At 30.8% G+C, this 19640-nt stretch overlaps 2 protein-coding genes across 2 annotated transcripts; one reads left to right on the forward strand and one right to left on the reverse strand.

Moving 5' to 3' along the window:
• The first annotated feature begins 4956 nt into the window (after positions 1–4956).
• LOC123264385 (lysosomal alpha-glucosidase-like) lies at positions 4957–13466 on the forward strand. The gene is made up of 15 exons (XM_044727664.1): positions 4957–5304; positions 7057–7701; positions 8318–8478; positions 8544–8809; positions 8878–9046; positions 9212–9386; positions 10608–10865; positions 10933–11138; positions 11202–11309; positions 11595–11772; positions 11836–11984; positions 12063–12147; positions 12567–12834; positions 12924–13120; positions 13192–13466. The coding sequence occupies exons 1-15, from the start codon at positions 5296–5298 to the stop codon at positions 13258–13260; spliced, it is 2943 nt and encodes a 980-aa protein (XP_044583599.1). The 5' UTR covers positions 4957–5295; the 3' UTR covers positions 13261–13466.
• LOC123264390 (zinc finger protein 883-like) lies at positions 13156–19501 on the reverse strand. The gene is made up of 2 exons (XM_044727678.1): positions 19361–19501; positions 13156–17757 (listed from the first exon to the last, which is right to left on the reverse strand). Exon 2 carries the CDS (start codon positions 16240–16242, stop codon positions 14557–14559), a length of 1686 nt encoding a protein of 561 aa, XP_044583613.1. The 5' UTR covers positions 16243–17757; positions 19361–19501; the 3' UTR covers positions 13156–14556.
• Between the last annotated feature and the right edge of the window lie 139 nt (positions 19502–19640).

Genomic DNA, 19640 nt, shown 5'->3' on the forward strand with positions numbered 1-19640 from the left:
CTCTTCAACACTATTATTGTATGCCATCACAAGTTTGTTTTTTATAATACTTTTTTTAATCCCACTTCGCGAGACCACTTCTCCGATGCTCCGCAATTCAACTCTCTTTACCTTTTTATTTTACTACACTAGTACTAGCTGGTACTAGTAATAACTTGGATCTTTTGTAAAAAATTACGCTGTACTCTAATTATTTTGTGGTTATTGTAGATCTTATAAAGAAAAAATTAATTCATTCAAAAAACATTTTTTTGAACTGATAAAACTTGAAGAAGAAGGCAGTCTTTTTGCTTCAAAAATTTTATTTCTTGGTTTTAAAATTGTTGTTTCAAAATTATACAGAAAAAAATAAAAATTGCACACCTCATAATGCTTATTTGATCTTAAAAAAAAAATAATTCGTATTATTGACTTTTTTGTATTATATAGACAGCTTAATAAATTATTTTTTAATTTTTTAACTTATAATTTATAATTAAGGGGCACGGCTGCCCAATTTCAAAACACAGTAACTGACAATTTTAAGATTTTTTTAAATTTTTCTTATTAAAAAAAAGTTTGCACGCCAAATTGATAAAAAATTTGATTTATGAATAGAAAATACTTGAGTATATATATTTTTAAGAAAAAGTACTTGAAATTAAGATCTAAAAGTTATAAAAAATGCAGCAATACTAAAAAAAATAAGGTATAAAAATTTTGGGTTATTGTGTTTTAAAATTGAGCAGCCAAGCATTTTAAGACCACAAAATTTTTTAACTTTGACGTGTTGATAATAAAGCACTATCTCAGCCTACGTTAAGAGGCGTGCAATAATTTTATTTTATTTTGAATAGTAAAATATTTTTTACAAAAAAAAATGTTATTTAAAGTCTGTTTTTAAGACATTAAAATTAGCAAACAAATTTTTTTTTAATTAAATAAATTTATTACTGTAAATATTTTTTAAAATTACAATTCAAAGTTTTAAACAAAAATTTTAAATTTAAGTTTTTAAAATTTTTTAGTAAAAATGTGGATATTTTGGTTACAAATTATGACTTTAAAGTCTAATTTTCACTCGTAAAAATTTTATAAATATAATCATTGAAAATTTTTATAAAGTATTGAATTTTCTATACAGAAGAAACTAAATAATAAAATTTTATTCAGATTCTGGTTATTTTTTAGTGTTTCAAATGGTACATTGACTCCGAAGTCGATTAAATATTACAAAACATAATGTAAAAAATTATAAAAGCCAATATTTATAATTTCAGATTAAACAAAGTTATTTGTAGCGGTAATTAAAATAAATAACGACCCTCACTCTATAAATTATCGTTTCAAACATTAAAAAGCGCCAAGTCAATAATAATAGTTTAGTTTTTATCGTTGCATTAAAAATGAACTATTTTACCTTGTAAATGTTGACATTGGCTACATTAAAATCTAAAATTTTTACTATAGAAATTTAGTAACCTTTCTTGATATTTTTTACACATACGAGAATCTTTAACGTGCAAAATGATAAACATTGAAGTTGGAATTATTAATTATTATACTTAAACTTTTTCGACATTTACATAGCTTTTATTACTCTTTTAAATCCTATTTTTTTCTGTATAATTATGCAATTGTACTATTTGAATAATAAATATCACAAATTAACTGTTTAAATCACGAATTAACTCTTTGAAATATTATTTATTATAAATTGATTACTATTTATCAAACTTATTACAGTTGATTATTTTCCGTGTACAATTACAATACTTTTCATCAAAATAAAGTGTAAAGTCTGTTTGTAGATGATTAGTAAAAAGGATAAGACATAATACCAAACAAGGATGTGTTAATAATCAGTAGTACTTAGCACGTAATGTGATTCATGTCCAGGCATGGAAAAAAACCGAGTAGTGACTGAATTGAACCCTCTAAGGAGTAGAGTATCATGTCAGGGCATACAAGAAATATTATTGATTACTATTTATTATAAATTACAGTATTCTGTTCTGCGTATTGACAAGGAGCTTCATTTATTAATTAATATTCATGATTCCGCGTTTAAGTAATAAAAACAAATCTAAAAGGAAAAGGGACATAGCTGATGTGATCAAAGGGCAGAGGATGAAGCCGAGTCCTCAGGACCCTTTATCACTACACTCCCTTCTATCTCCTTCAGTCACTGACAGTAAATCCAGTTCCAACTCGCACTCCGACACTCGAACTCGAACAAACTCCAGTGAACTGTACTTTTTAAATAATGATCCACCGTATTGTATATCTTTGCATTTGGATTTTTCAGTCATCCAGACTCGGCGTAGCTCCGTTGGTATTTGCAAAGCTTTTTCTAAAAATAAACATTTAAATTTTTTAAAATAAAAATGATGAATCTTGGGTTTGTCAGTAATTTTTAGTCAGTGGAAATAAAAGTTGGTCGGTAATCTATCGTAATGTCGGCGTCTGGCTGCTGGCTGTGATAAAATTTGCTCATCTCTTCTAATGTCAAGAGATTGCTTTAGTGTCTGTGCTTCACTGTCTATATATATATATATATACATATATATACTGTGGAAGTTCCAGCTCCATCAGTCAGATTGAAACCCACCAGCTAGCAAATTCTCCACCTTCCCTATTACAACCGAGGACGGAGATTCCTTATCTTCATCAATATGTAACCAAACTGACTTTACTTTCTGTTCATTCAAAGCTCTTTTTATTTATGCAATCCATTAAAATTTTTTTTGGTTTTAAATTTTTGGAGCTTTTTTTAAATTAAGCACTTAGAATTTTTTGAAAATAAATTTTAAAATTTAATATCCATAAGTTTAAAATAAAAATAACAATCTATAATTCAAAATTATAATATAAAATTTTCAATCAATTTTAACAATAATTTATTAATAATTAAAAAATGCAGCTATAAATTACTTAAGAGATTATATGAATAATAATTGCATTAAAAAATCAATTTTCAAGGAAAAAAAATTATTCAAGCTGAAAAAATTTTTAATAAAACAAAATTTTACTGCAAAAAACTTGGCCCCAATTTTTTATCCAATCAAAAATATCAAAAATTTAAATATTAAACACGTAATGTTTTATTTCCTTAATTATTTATTAAAAATTTAAAAGTAATAATTTTTTAGTTAGGCAAATTAGATAATTCGCTATCAATTGGTAAATTTTCTTTATATTATACATTACTAAAAAATTTAATCCAAATGTTGAATTTATTTCAAGATTCAGAGAATCAATATGATCCAACATCATCCCTTTAGGAATAGGTTGTACTCTATGATATATAAAACATGAACATTCACATAAATGTGGACATCAGGCTTAAGACGATTACGTTTTGCTTTGATGCGCACTACCTGTATTGGAAATAAAAAATTCGTGCCTACCTCTTTATTGTCCGCTAAATCTCTCTATATACTTATATTAGTGCTTTATTCCTTACATTTTGTATTTACTTCCCCAAAAGTCTGCATCTTTATCTTATAAAAACTTCTTTATCCGTCAGAAGGGAACTATTTCCTCTCTACCCTAAAAAATTAATCTGTTAATCGCTTTTTTGCTCATAACTTGTGCCTTTATCGCTCACAAAGGAAAGTGAGTAATGAACAGTAGGAATTTCAAATCGTCTAAGCTGACTAGTTCTGCCATCTAGACTCTAAAAAATCGGAAATGAAATAACCCTGATAGCCACAGTTTCAGACCAACCAAGTTGGTGTCAGATAGTTGCCACCAATTTAGCGACAACTTGCGGTCAACTTCCGAATTTGTAACTGTTGGCGTCAAGTTGGCTAAAAGTTTCTGAGAAAAACAAGACCAATCTACTGCCGCAGTATGTCGCCAAATTTCTTGAGAAACTTGTCGTCAACTTGGTGCGAAAGAGTTTCGAAAGCAATTTTTGCCGACAACTTGGTGTCAACTTGGTGAACAACCGAGTTCATTTCCAAGACTTGCCGTCAACTTGGTGACAAGTTGCGGCAGTAAATCGACGGAAAGTTGCGACCAACTTGGCTATCAGGGAATCTTTCGGTGAGTTTGTAGTCTTCAGTCGGTAAGACTCTTCATTTGATCTCTTACCGACTATTTATTACCTTCTACAAGCTTTTTTTACCAACATCTTCAAATTCATCACCCTGATAGCCACCTAGTTAGCATGAGTTGACAATCAACTAGTTGATGTTTAATGGTTTACGTCAACTTTACGTTAACTTCGCGTAAACTTTTGCATTTGCAACAGTTTCCCAGAACTTGAATTTAACTTACGCAACAAGTTAGCGTAAATTTACTGCCAGAATTGACCGAAAGGTTCGCTCAAAGTTAACACAAAGTTTGCGGAAAGTTGACGTTAACTTCACATAAACAGTTTTATAAGTACAATTGTTGCCTTACTGTTAGCATAAACTTTACGTCAAATTCTGACAGCAGGTTCACGTGAACTTCATTTCATTTGTGCTAACTGGGTAGTTAATTTACAGCAGTTACGATTAATTTAACATCAAATTGGCGGTAATTCTTCACTAAATAACAATTTTAAGCAAATTAACGAAAATCTACAGCCGCCACTTGAATACAAGTTAACAATTAAGCTTGTAGTTAAATTTCCTTTCAACTTTACTACAATTTGACTGAAGCAAGCCTTGACGTCTATTTGCAGAGTAACTTGTATGTAATCGCTTGCCTTGCCAACTCTTTCCGTCAAGTTTGCTTCAAATTGCGGTCGTAGATTGACAACAAGTTTCAGGTAAGGTGACTATCAGGGTATTTATTCAAAATTTTAATCACAAAAAAATTACCAAATTTATAATTTACTAAAGAATTTGAAATTGCGATAATAAAAATATTATAAAAATACCTACATTTATATTGTTAAGGGCGTCGATAACGTATCAAAGCGAGATAGCGTGCATATCTCAATCATATGTTACAAACCCAACATATATCTACGCAGTATATTATTGTTTTCCGAATAATTAGGTAAAGCCGGCAAATATTAGCGCTTTTGTAGAACTTTGAATCCTTATTTTTATTTAAACAAATCACGTATTCATTGGTGCGTTTTTTACTTTCTTCGTAAATTGTAGCAGTACAATGCATTCGTTTATCCTTGCGAAGTGTTGATTATTTTTATCACCACGATAATAATATGAGTAGACATTCATATATCTATAGATATACATAAAGATGCTTGCTCAGTTATAAATAGTGATTCATATGAAAAATTGTAAACTGAATATCGTTTTTCTCATGAGAATATTCAGTGTTCCTCTGGCATTTACTGAATAACAATCAATTGAAATGAAAAGAGTAAGTTAATTTTGATTTTAAAAATTTTTAATGATTGAAAAAAATTGAAGATTATGCGCAATTAGAAGACAAAAAAAAAAGAATTTATTATGAAGAGACTTTTTTATTGATTAATATGAAAGTTTATACACTGTAAAAAAAAAACCGGTGTGAGTCCATGCGGTGTACGGTGTTAAAAATTCCGGTGTTGAATTCAACACCGAAATCGGTGTAGCAGTAACACCGGTCGCGGTGTAAATATTTTTTTTCGGTTAAATCGGTGTTATAAATTTTCCGATGTTGATAATATTTTAAGTAACACAATTTTTATAATTAATTTTTTCATGTTTAATAATTAAAGATAAATTATCAAAAAAAGTTAATATTGAATTGAGAAATTTTAAAATAATAAAATATAAAGTAGATAAAAGTTTTTGATTAAAATAAATACACTGTAAAAAATTTCGATGTAAAAATGGACCCAGAGCACTTTACATGGCCGTGTAGTGTGAAATAATGGTGTGAAATTCTCTCGGTGTAAATTTTCGATCCGTGTTACTTTAACACCATTATTAAAGGACAATTTTAGGACATCATATTGATAATCGGAAACTCTAAAATAGTGGATTTTAATAATTATTTCATAACTTTTAAGTATTTTTTTTAAGATTTTCGGAATACTTCTAAGATAATTTTTCGAATCAATGCAATTTAGTTGAAATTTTGTCCTTAAATCTTATTTGGAACCTTTCTTGAATAATCTTAAAACATTTTTTTAACTATTTGAGAACAAATTTTGAATACTTTTGAGACATTTTTCGGATATTTTTGAGACAATTTTGGAACATTTTTTGGACAGTTTTAGAGTGTTTTTGCAACAAATTTAAAACATTTTTAGAACAATTTTACGACAATTTTGAACGTTTTTTAAATGATTTTTATATAGATAATTTATTTTTGCACAGCTGTAGATTTTTCATGTTTAAAACATCCATTATATTATGAGAATAATAGATATTACAAAGAATTTTTAATACCGCAAAAAAGCACCGCTACACCGTTGTTAATACACAGGTGTTACATAGCGGTGTTAAAATGAGTCCATTTTAACACCGCTTTTTTTACAGTGTAGAAATATAGTAGTCACTTTTAAGTTTATTAATAAGTTCTTTTTTTACAAATAATTATTTTTGTAGCTTCTATAAAAGATCTCCGGGAGATCCTTTAAAAAAGGTTACTTGCGGTGAGCACGATATCAGTTCTAATCATCGAAACTCAAAAATCCAAAAAAATTCCGCTAATATAAGATATTATCTAGTGATTAATCGAAGAAAGAATGAAAATATCTATTTTTAACAAAGTGAAAGCTTGACGAAAAAATTATCGATTTTAGATGAAAATTTTTAGCCTTTAATTGTTTATAAAAAAAAAAATATTTAACGGAATTATTAATCCTTGGATCAATTGCTGGAAAATATAGTTAAGAAAATTGGGTAAAAATTAGAGACTGATCGGTTCGGGGGTTTTTGATAGATCTTGCTGACCGACTTTGAAAATACAGTTTTGAGAAAACGAAGTTTAAAGTTTATAAATATAAGTATAACTTCAAAAATATTTGTCCGATTGACTTTAAATTTTCTGGGTATATACTTAAAAATTTGTACATTACAAAAATAAAGAAAAAATTTTCAAAAATTCAAAGTGCGTATAACTCCTTAAATTTTTAAAATTAATTTATTCATCCAAATTTTTCTTATTTAAATTTAATTACAGAAAATGACTCCACTATTGCCAGACAGTGTCAAAGAAAAAACCAACAAAGAAGCCAACGATTCAAATTACTTGCGTCAATTAATAAAAGTGAATTACAGCCTTGCAATTTACAATATTTTAGCACTATTGTTCGGCTTTTCTTTGCTCCTAGTACTAAGTTGGCTATTCATCGTCAATTATCCGAAAATTATAATAATCAGTGAAGCTCCTCGCGAAGAAATTATAAGTATAAGCAGCAGTGTGTCAATTTTTGAAACATTTAAGCTACCGGCAATTGACTCAAATGAAGGATTCGATTTTGAAAAACCTATCGCGACTAGCGAAGAGTGCAGCAACATACGAAAGGAAATGAGATTTGACTGTCATCCGGAGAACGGGGCTTCTGAATTGTCTTGCTACAACAGGGGATGTTGCTGGAACGCAATCTCAGAAGATATTGATGTCATTTCTGAAAAAATTCCGCTTAATATTCCGTACTGCTTTTACCCCTCGAACTGGCATTTGTATGAATATGGATCCACTGAGCAAGATAATGATAGTTTTGTTGGGGATTTGATAAAAGTTGCTGACTCGTTCTATAAAAATGATCTGCAGACGATTAGAATGGAGGCTCGCGGGATAGATCAAAATATTTTACAAGTTAAAGTAAGTAGTCAATCAATATTATGCGGTTTGAAATTGGAAATTTACTGCAATTTTATAAAAAAAATTGGAAAGAAAAATTCTGTAAAAATTTATTGAATTTACGATTTTATTTTTGTTAAGATATTTTTGAAAATGTAATTTTTATATTGTAAAAATTGTAAAATTTATATTGGACATGGAAAAAATGTAAATTTAGCTTCTTGAAAAAAATTTTTTATTTAAATGGCGAAAATTTTAATTAAATATGTGTAAAAAATGATAATTTTACAGAAAAAAAATGTAAGTTTACATGGAAAAAATGTAAACTTAGTATGTGAAAAAAAATGTAAATTTACTATATGAAAAATTTTCTATTTACATGAAAAAGTGTAAATTTAGTGTGTGGGAAAATGTAAATTTAGCATGTGGAAGAAATTTAAATTGATCCACTCCTGTAAATTTAACAATTATTCCTTTTAAATATGATGTTATTTAACGGTGTAAATTTTATATATTCATAACTGTAAAGTTCACAGTTATTTTTTGTAAATGCAACATAAAATGGCCATGTAATTTTTACATAAATTTTTTTCCAAATTTTGGACTTTAGTCTTAAGTTTCAAGTATCTGTTCACAGATTTTTGATAAAAATAAATCCCGACATGAACCTCACTGGCCAATAAGGGATATCAAGTACCAAAAGACAAACAACAAACTCTATAAATTTGAAATTGACGATTCCAAAGCAAAACCTGGTTTTAAAATCACAGCCATCCGAAATACCAACGATATTGTTGTGTAAGAACTTAATCTAATTTTTGCCTTTATCAAAAGTAACTAACGTCGAATCAATATCACTCTAGATTTGATTCTTTGAATGCTGGAGGGTTTATTTTCGCCGACCAAATGCTTCAAATAAGCACATTACTACCTTTCCACAATATCTACGGTCTCGGTGAACATAGAACGCGTTTGAAACTGAACACAACTTGGCAAAGATTCACAATTTTCAATCGAGACCAACCTCCAACAGAAAACGCTAATTTGTATGGCTCGCATCCTTTTTACATGGGGATGGAAGAAACTGGTGATTGCCATGGTGTTTTGTTCCTCAACAGCAATGCTATGGGTAAAATTGTCATTAAATTATAAATTATTTCACCAAAATTTTGGAAACAATATTAATATACATTGCAGATGTTATACTACAGCCAACACCAGCGCTAACATTCAGGACAATTGGTGGAATTTTTGAAATGTACTTTTTCATGGGACCAACTCCAAAAGATGTTCTTATGCAGTATTCGCAAATTGTTGGGAAGCCTTTCATGCCTCCTTATTGGTCATTGGGATTCCATTTATGCCGGTATTGTTTTTTTTATAGAAAAATCAAACTAAGCAAAAAGATTATATTAAGTTCCAAAATCTCCGAATTTGCATTTTGTAATTTTTAAACTAAAAACAACTGTTATTTCTAACAAAATATTATTTTTTGTAACATTATTATCATACCAAAAATTTCCGTTTGAAGATTTGGTTACGGATCATCAGAGAAAACCAGAGAAGTTTGGAACAGAACTAGAGCAGCGAGGATTCCCTTTGACACCCAATGGAATGATTTAGATTACATGGATAACAATAATGACTTCACTTATAACAAAGATCGTTTCAAAAGTCTTCCTGAATTCGTCAACGAAATTCATGAGGTAAAATATCAAACTTGATACGGCCATATCGACGTACTAATTAGCAAATTGTCTGACTCCATTTTAGAGAATCTTCCATTTGTACGAAAAAAACAATTAGTTCAAAATTTATTATCACTTTTAAAAACCATTTAATATCATTAATATCTAATAGAGATATAATATTTAGGTTTGAATCATTCAAATAATTTATAATTGGATTATTGCTACATCAAAATGTTAAAAAATCACCCTCTAAAAAATAAGGAGTTAGACAAATTGCTAATTAGACCACACGGAGAAAAATTAATTATACTACCTACTATACAAAAATAGTAACTCCTACTATCTAAAATGGTAATAAAATAAATTAGTAACAAAGTAATAGGTGCTATCATTGACAATTGTAATAGTTACTATTAATAATGGTAACGATTTCTATTGAAAATAATAATTGTAATTATTATAAATTATAACTGTTACAATCAAAGATAGTAACTGTAACCATCTCAGATTGTAAAAATTCTGAAAGAAAAAATAATATAAATTTACTTAATTAAATCCTTTATTTACATCCATATTTTAGCTAATGTACATTTTTTTCTTTGAAATATTAAAATATTTTAAATTCCCTTCAAAATTTTTTTTTGAAAATTTGATTTTTTTGATTTAAAATTTTTTTTTTGAAATTTTAATTTTTTTTTTTAATTTGAATTTTATTAAAAATTTTGATTCTTTTGGAAATTTCAAATTCTTTTTGAAAAACCTGGCGTTGAAACTTATTTTAGACAAATAAAAATTTATAAATATAATTTCAATCCGAATTTAATCCCGATTTTTTGTGTACTACACTGCACTACAGCTGCTTTTAGTTAATTCAGAAATGCATCCACAGTAACGCAGATTCTTAATTTTTTAAATATTTTCTACTAGCTTAAATAGTAGTTATTATTATTACTGATGGTAACTGCAACCATCAGGTTATATTAGGAATTACGATTTTGATAATAGTAGTAACTAATTAAAATAATAACAGTTATTATTACTGATTACCATCATAATAGTAGTAGTTACCATCAGGATAGTGAATACTACAATTCAGATGGTTTATTTAACTATTTAAATAATATTTACTACTATCGAATTCAGTTAATAAATTTTAACATAACTAGATAATAAACTCAACTATAAAATTTTCTCCGTGCACCGATGTATAATTTTGTAATTAACAAATTCTTCCAGGCTGGAATGCATTACATTCCACTGATAGATCCAGGAATATCAGCATCTGAAACAAACGGCTCATACCCGCCTTATGACGAGGGAATACACCATGACATTTTTATAAAAGATCCTGAAACAAACGAGCCATTCAAGGGAAAAGTGTGGAACCGCGTGTCAACAGTATGGCCGGATTTCACTCATCCCAATGCTGGAGACTATTGGTACTCTATGATGAACAGTATGCATCAGAAATTTGAGTACGATGGCGCCTGGATTGTAAGTTTTTCATTATTATTACTTTATGATCATTTATCGTTGTATGATACATAAAAAAATTTTGCAGGATATGAACGAACCATCAAACTTCTACAATGGTCGCATCAATGGCTGCCCAATAAACAATTCATTAAATTACCCTCCGTATTTACCAAATGTAGTAGGAAATTCCTTGGCTTCAAAAACAGTTTGCATGGACGCAAAACATCACTTAGGGCCGCATTATGATGTTCATAATTATTATGGAACGGCTGAAGCTGCTGTTACTTATGAGTAAGACACTAATAGTTAAGAATGAAAATTTGATTTTTATAAATTTGGTGAAATTTTTTACAGTTCTTTGGTGAAAATTCGCAATAAGAGGCCTTTTATCGTATCACGGGCATCTTGGGAAGGACATGGTGTCTATGCTGCTCATTGGACTGGAGATATTTATTCTAGTTGGTAATAATAAATAAATTATTTTTGTAGCAGAGATAATTTTTGTTGCTATAATACAGAACAATTTTGATAAGTTAAAGTTAAGAAGAAATGATAGAAAAAGAAAATTGTTGTGTTTTTTAATTTCTGACGTTTTGAAAAATCAAATTTTAACTTAATAAAGTTAATTTATTTGAGAAGTATATTTGTGTTGAAAAAGTATAGGGTTTTTTTTTTTTGAATTTTTTTGAAAGAACACAAAACTGGATAAATTATAAAAAAAAGAAACAGTTATGATTGAAATTATAGGTATGATCTGAAAATGAGCATCCCAGAAATTCTGCAGTACAGTTTATTCCAAATTCCTATGGTTGGAGCGGATATTTGTGGATTTGATGGTAATACTACGGAAGCGTTGTGTAACAGATGGATGCAATTAGGTGCATTCTACCCATTTTCACGAAATCATAACTCAGATGACACTATTGTAAGATAATAAATAATAAATTATTGTCAGATTCAAGTTTTACGGAAATTTGAATTGTTCAAGGAACAAGATCCAGTAGCGATGGGAGATTTAGTTACATCATCATCGCAAAAAGCTTTGAACATACGCTACCGATTTTTGCCATACCTCTACACGCTTTTTGCTCGTGCTCATATGTACGGCGAGACTGTTGCTCGTCCATTGTTTGTCGAGTAAGTAGATTATAATTGAAATTTTGATCATCTTCATTAAAACATGAAAGAAATCATTGTTGAAAAAAATATTTTTAGGTTCCCTAAAGATAATATGACTTGGAATATTGATGAACAATTTCTTTGGGGATCTTCTTTAATGATTGTACCTGTTCTCGAAGAGGTATAAATAGATTTTAATCAGTTGTTTGAAGTAATGTTAAATTTTTTCAATTTCAGTACACAGTAATTGATATTTTTTGATTATTTGCAATTTTGATTTTTAGGAAAGAATTTTACATTCTAAATTGACAAATTTAATTTTAATATAAGTTATTTTGATGAAAAACTAAGATTATTCACTTGAAGTACTAAAAAATGCAACAATGCCAAAAAAATTTTTCTGTTACTGTGTTTTAATAAGGCCTTGATTCAAAAAACGAATTAAAAAGTATCGGAAATAGTGAAATTTGAATTCTTTTTAATACTTATGAATATTTTCAATACGTTTAAATCTTTTCCGTTATGAAGAATTAACATTACGGGCGTTTCTGATGAAAAACAACTATTGACAATAAATTAATAAAATAAACATATTTCCAGGGAAAAACAGATGTAAACGCATATCTTCCTACAGGAGTTTGGTATAACTACTACGATAAAATAAGTGTTACAAACGGAGATATTTTAACATATGTTGCTCCGCTTGGATTGATACCTATTTTCATCCGTGGTGGGTCTATTTTACCAGCCCAAAAGCCGGGAAAAACGACCACCGAAAGCCGCAACAATCATTTTGAGCTATTAGTCGCTCTTGATAAAGATGGACGTGCTAAGGGCGAATTGTTTTGGGATGATGGCGACTCTATTGGTTTAAAAGAAATTTGACTTACCTTTGCTAAAATTATCCGTAGAAAAAAGCTAAATAATGAATTTAAATTTTTAAAATTTATGTTTTAGGCACTATTGAAAAAAAGGAATACGTTTTCTTGACTTTTGAGGCGAATAACATGACGATAGTCTCTTCTCCGGCTGAAAATAAAATAAAGGAAAATATGAGGTTAGGAAAAGTTGAAATTATGGGTGTAGTGGGCGTTGTCGACAAAGTTCTAGTTAATAACAGGATCGAGGAGTTTGATTACAACTTTGACTTACGAGTAAGTAAATATTGAATAATTAATTCAACAATAAATTTATGAGATTATAATAATATTTATTTATCTTTCAGTACTTGAAAATTAAGCCAACGACAATTGACTTACAAGAAGGTTGGTCAATCTCGTGGTCAATAGCGTGAATTAATTTTGTAAGGTTATATTTTTATATAAATATAGTAAATATTTTATACGTGTTTTTATCTAATACAGGTAATTATTATTATAATGATTGTGATGAATTTACATGATATAAGCATATATTTTAGAATTTTTATTCAAGCTAATGTTAACAATTTATAACGTTTTTTATTGAATAAAAAATAAAGATAATTATAAAATTAAAATAGTTTTTTAATTAAACAAAATATGGCACTAAATTAGTCGGTAGGGAACAATATCTAAAAATCATTATTTTTTGGTTTGATCCGCCGGTCAAAAATGGTAATTTTTTTACGGTACCGGATCCGATGAATGATATTAAAAGATACAAGGTTTCCCTTATCGTCAAGTCAAATTATGCCCTCAATGACCTCAATCTTTATTCAGTGACTCTGATCCATAACAATACAAACCGTTTTATTTATATTTTTTGCTTAATAATCATAACAAAAAAGTTTTTTTGCATTCATTAAACTTGACAATAGGTTTTACTTATCCGTAAAATTAAAAAAAATCATTTCATAAAAGATCTAAGTAAAAAAACTCTAAATTTTTTCAATATTCTACATCTTTTTTTCACTATGTGCATTCACAATTTTATCGTGATAAAACATTTTTAAAATAGAAACTAAAATTAATGATTAAAAATTACGATTTTTCAAAAATCCGTAACTCTCTATATCTTAAACAAACTAAAAAATTGGACAAACTTTGGTAAAAAAAGAACATCTTTGTAAAACTCTTTGGAAGTGAAAGAAATTAGTACCATTATCAGTCAGTGATTAATCGCCAAAGCTTCCTTATCCTCAAAACTCCTATACTCAATAAGATCCTACGATATCACTAAGAATATCATAAATAATCAATCATGTGTCTAATACATTAGTTAATATCATTATTGTCTGTTCACATGGACTTACACCTATCTATCGCAGTTCTATAACTCACCTATCCAATAATAGTAATAATAATAATCAACTAAACTTAAGTTTCCAAAAACTTAATAACACAAGTAAATATAAAGCCAAAGTGATCTAACTACTTAACAATATAAACTCCTCCATCAATAACACAACGTAAAGGCTATAAATTTGGCATTAAATAATTAATCATTAATGTAATAATAGTGCACTTAAACCTTATAAATTTTTCCAACAAATGGCAAGCATCCAAAGTACAAAGCAAACACTTATAACATAATCACAATAATATGGCAAGGATATCCAGCAGACGGTAGATGGCACTAAAAGTTTATTTCTCAGCAATGCATCAATCCGTTAGGTAGCCGTCAGAGTCTCAAGGATTTCTTCCGGGGTCTTGTTGAGTTTCTTGAAGTTTTCCCAATGCTCTCTAGGGACCGTCCACTCCAAAAACGTCTCAATATTTTTCCTCAGAGCTTCCAACTCCGTAAGGTCCCCTCCAACCGGATCTCTTCCAGCAGTAACCAAAGAATCCTGAAGAACTTCATCAATAAGTCTCTTCCCGAAGCCAAGCTCGTCAAGCTTCTCAGGTTTGGATATCCTCTTCAACAAAACAGCCAACAACAGCCTCATCTTCTCGATGCTCATCAACCGAAACCGTTGATTGTCATCAGCAGTAGGCTCCAAATCTTCTTCAGCCAAGCACATCTTCTCATGGCTCTCCAAGTCATTTTTAATCCGAAAGAAACTGTTGCAATTTTTGCAACTGTAGGGTTCAAGGCGCTTGTGAATGCACTTCATGTGCTTCTTCCAGTGCGGTAACTGGGTGAATCCAACATTGCACTCGGTGCACTTGAAAGGCCTCTCGCCGGTGTGCCTCCTAGTGTGTAACTTAAGAGCAGTCGAATGGGCAAAAGCTTGCCAACATACAAGACACCTAAAAGGTCTTTGTCCAGAATGGGTTCTTTGATGAACAGTAAGCTGGGACTTTTGTGCAAATCTCTGACCACAGGTCGCACACCCGTGAGGTCTCTCCTGGCAGTGGGTCCTCATGTGCTGAGGCAGGTGTCCTTTGAAGGTCTTGTTGCAGATCACGCATAAAAAGGACTTAACATCTTTGTGCAAACACTCAAGATGCTTCTTCAGCGCATCTCTTCTGATGAATCCTCGGCCACAGATATCGCACTTGTGGTCCTTTTGCCCGTTGTGTCGCTTCATATGTAAAGCCAGATTCGCAGCACAGGTGAAAGTTCCTGAACAAAGCGAGCAGTGGTAAGGTTTTGCGTGGCTGTGAGTCCTTCTGTGCTGCGCCAATTGCCCTCCTCTTGCAAAGCTTTTGTCACACTCGCTGCACTTGTAGGGCTTGAACCCCGTATGGGTGCGAACGTGCAGCTTCAATCGCTCTTTTAGCGGAAATTCTTTCCCACAATCGTCACACTTGTAAAACGGGCCGTCTGCATGCACAACCTTCCAATGGTTTCTCAATCCCCCGCTTCCTTTGAACTTTGCATCGCACATCAAACAGCAGTACTTCTTCTCAGATTTGTCTTCGGACTTGCTAGCTTCACTCTCATTATTGTTCTCCAAAACCTTTTCCTTCTTCTTAGGAACTTCTGCCTTCACCTTCTTTCTCTTCTCACCCTTTCCACTGAAGTTGTTCGCCATGTCCTTGATGACATTATTAGACACATTTTGGTTGCTACTGTCATCACTCTCCCCTTCAGAATCCTGCTGGTAATAATAAACTTCATCCTTGAGATAATCAAGCTTCCTCTTCTTCCTTAAATTGTAATTCTTCTTCCCTTCTTGATCTCCAATTTCTAATCCCTCGCTTTTATCACTACCCTTGCCCTTCCTAAAAACTTTGAACCCCTCAAATTCACTTCCCGCAAAACTTCTTAATGCCTTAAGCCCGTCCGTACCTTCCAAGTCCTTAAAATCTTTGGCAATTCTTGACTGCTCAACCGGCAAAAGCTCTGTAAGTTGAACTTCTTCCTGAACTTCACCAGACACTTGCATACCATTTTCCTGGGTGTTCGTCATCTTCAATATTCTCTCAGACTAATAAATTTCACAAGTATATTTTATTATTATATCTAATCGATCTATACTTGCGCAGCTCCAGAGACTTTAACGCTGGCGTTATCAAACAAAGAACAAACATAACGACCTCTTATCAATACATGTACATACACAGCAAGACATTTTATCAATCCAAGGCTACATTTGCAGAAATTGCTTTGTAATTTTAACTAATTATCTCACTGTGTTCTTTTAATTACAATTCACTTCACTGCAAGTAATATAATGTAACAATATCAATTGTAACGAAAAAAAAAAAAAAAAGGAAAAATAAAGAGACCTACTTAAAGTAAACTGATCGCACGAGCTTCGCTACTTCGACTGACCGCGGACACAAGTCACACCCGGAAAACCGTCCATATGTCTGTCCCTTATCATTCAGTGCGTATACACATCCACATATGACACACACATCTACTAGGCACACGCATTTACCGAAGAATGTAGCGTGTAGTGGACGTGCGAGGTTTTATCGAAGCTTATCGCCACAAATTATTTCAATAATAAGGTCTTGTCTTCTTTCCTTTGTATTACTTATACTCATATATTATATTTAACGTTACACAATAGTGGTTGCGTTATCGAACCGGGGAATCGATAACATTATTTATAGATTAGCTTCAAAGAATTATTACCGATTTCTTCACCAATTGACATTTTTACTCTTTTTATTGGGTCTAAGCGTCGAAATTACTTTAAGTCTAGCTTTTTGACGATTCCCGGTCGATCAAGGCGTTGGAATCTCCTGCCTCGGAAAATTCAATCCATGAATGAATAACTGAATGGAGCAAGACAAGCTCTTTCTATAAATCTTCCCGGGGTCACTTGTAGGAGCTTTTTGTAGATAGCTTTAAGACTAATTCTATTTATGAGAGGTACTTTATTATTGCGCGCTTTTTACCACGCAGGCGCAATTACAAGGTCGATATTGTCGGCGTACCTGAGCATGAGAGCTTTCACCCTCTTTTCAATTTAATTCAATGGTTCTTCTGTCGCAGCTAATTCTTCGTAATTTTAAATTTAACAAATTTGAAGAATTAATTTTTTTTTTTTTTTTTTTTTTAAGTGATTTTGATGATTTCAAACTGTAGCTTAGGTAGAATTTTTCACGGAGGCGATTTACAGTTTATGGGTTTATTTGTAGCCGTAAATAATGACTAGAGTGGATATTATAAATAGAGGACGTGTGTGTGATAGCCGTTGGTGTATGTTAAATGTTATGTATTAAGACTGTAAGAGCTGTGGGAGCGATTGTGCTAGTACGTGCCCCTGCACGCCGCTCCTAATTAAATTACTTCCGGTCCCCGGTATTACTCAGTGGGCTTAAAGACCAAGTTAGACGCGCTCTTTTGATGAATGACATAATAGACGATAGCTTTTTTTTTATTAGTAGTGGTAGTAGTAGTATAGTGATATGTAGTATGATTCTTCTACTCCCAGTGGCTCAAGATCTGATTACCCCCCTACCATCACCATCTGTAAAGAAAGGTCAAAATTCCAAAGCCGTTTTTTTTATCAGGCATGCAATTTTTGTTAAGCGAGAAATTTATTTAAGATTTGGAACGGTTTTTTTAGATAGCCTGGATGGAAATTTTGTTTGGTTTGCGATAAGGCTGGCCTTGATGCAGCTTATCGAACTCAATGATCGATGGACTTTTTATTTTGCTAATGTTGGATTTATACGTCTGCGTGTCACATTTTTTTGTCAATGCAGAAATGAGGTTTTATCGATTTGATGGTTTTATAGTAGCTTTGTATATAAATTTTAAGAGATATTTGCATTGAAAAAAAATTTATTTGTTGGAGAAATAATTTTATTGACTAAAAAAATATTTAGGAAAGCCAAAAATATTGAAAAAAATGTCTTTCTTGATCTAAAACAGCTTAAGTCTTCCGGAAAATTTTTTTGATTCTATATCTTCTTTTTGAGTATAATAAAATGAAAATTTCCCAATTTTGTCAACAAGTCATTGGTTTAATTATTATTTAAGTAAATTTTCTTTGTAATATAAAAAAATGGCTATTTTTACCGAAGAAAAAAATAAATCTTGAACCAAGAAATTTGTAAAAAAGATCGATGTTGTTTTGAAGCAAGAATTTTAAGCTTTAAATTTTTTTTAAGTAAAATTTTGTGAGCACTCAATTTTTGACTATTACTTCAACAAATTTTTATGTTGCAAAAAATGGATGATTTTTTTCAGATAAAAATTATTAATTTTTACAATCAATAGTGTTAGTTTTAATTTAATTATTAAAAAATACCATTTTTCCCGTAAATTTTCTTCATAATTTTCAACATTTTTATTTGTATTAAAAATTTTTTTTCTAATTTAGTAAAATACAAACACCCATAATTACACTTTAAAATTACTCTCCTAATTATCAATATCAAATTTTCTTTTAAAATCTTAATTTTGTAATAAAAAAATTTTAAAATTTCCAATTTTTGCTTTTCTAAAAAAACTAAAAAAAAAAAATTCACCTCATTTCTGTAAATAAATCCTCGATTCGATCGCGATAAGAAATAAAAAATCGAGCAAATATATAAACGGTTTGTAACTAAAGTAAAATATAACATCGCATGTACGTAATATAGATTATCTGACCAAAAATGTGAGCAACACACATGTAAAAACAGAGCGGAAAGGGAGGGAGTGTTATAAAGAGAGTATAGAGAAAAATAACATATAAGCGGTATATGTAAAAGTATAATAAAGTATTAACGAGAAATGAGAGCACACGCACGTGGATATAAACAAGAGAAAAACGCGCGCGCGCATATATACTCTCTCTCTTTCTTTCTCACAGAGTTCTTCAAAAGAGTGAAGAGTGACACACGTATGTGCGCATTGAACTTCCCGAGCACACTCTCAACCATAGTTACAGTATCAAGTCTCTCAATTCTATGCTCTGTCCTCTATCCTCTCAATATACACCACATTCGACACAACAAAGAAACGACAAGCTTATGTTACGATCATGCATTAAAAAAAATTTTATTCACTTGGTCCTTTGGATTTCTATTCAACTAAACTCCATGCGAGGTAAAAAAGAGGTTATAGTAATTTTGAGTACTCACCAGTCAGCTCTAAGTACCTCGCAGTTCCTCCAGGAACACTGATGTTCGAACGCTGTGACGAGCCCTACCCTCAGTTCGCCATCTTTGATTCCACTTGTGTATTCTACCTCTAACCTCTACCTACTACACACTCCGCTAGGGTAAAAAGAGCGAGAACTCTTTGTTTGATGAACAAAGAGAGGAAATTTTTGTTTGTGTGTATATATGTGGCTCCGACGTTCCAGCTTATGGGTGAGTGATTTCCTACTTTACTCACAGAGGGACACTAGTGCTCGATGTT

This window comes from Cotesia glomerata, linkage group LG4 (assembly GCF_020080835.1).
Source record: "Cotesia glomerata isolate CgM1 linkage group LG4, MPM_Cglom_v2.3, whole genome shotgun sequence".
NCBI classification, from domain to species: domain Eukaryota; kingdom Metazoa; phylum Arthropoda; class Insecta; order Hymenoptera; family Braconidae; genus Cotesia; species Cotesia glomerata.

Bases quoted from the DNA above. Each gene is read 5' to 3' on its own strand.
- LOC123264385 (XM_044727664.1), top strand. The intron at 11,310-11,594 runs GTAATAATAAAT...TTGAAATTATAG, and splicing joins GGAGATATTTATTCTAGTTG to GTATGATCTGAAAATGAGCA. The intron at 12,835-12,923 runs GTTTAAAAGAAA...TTTATGTTTTAG, and splicing joins GGATGATGGCGACTCTATTG to GCACTATTGAAAAAAAGGAA.
- LOC123264390 (XM_044727678.1), bottom strand. From the start codon at position 16,242: ATGACGAACACCCAGGAAAATGGTATGCAAGTGTCTGGTGAAGTTCAG.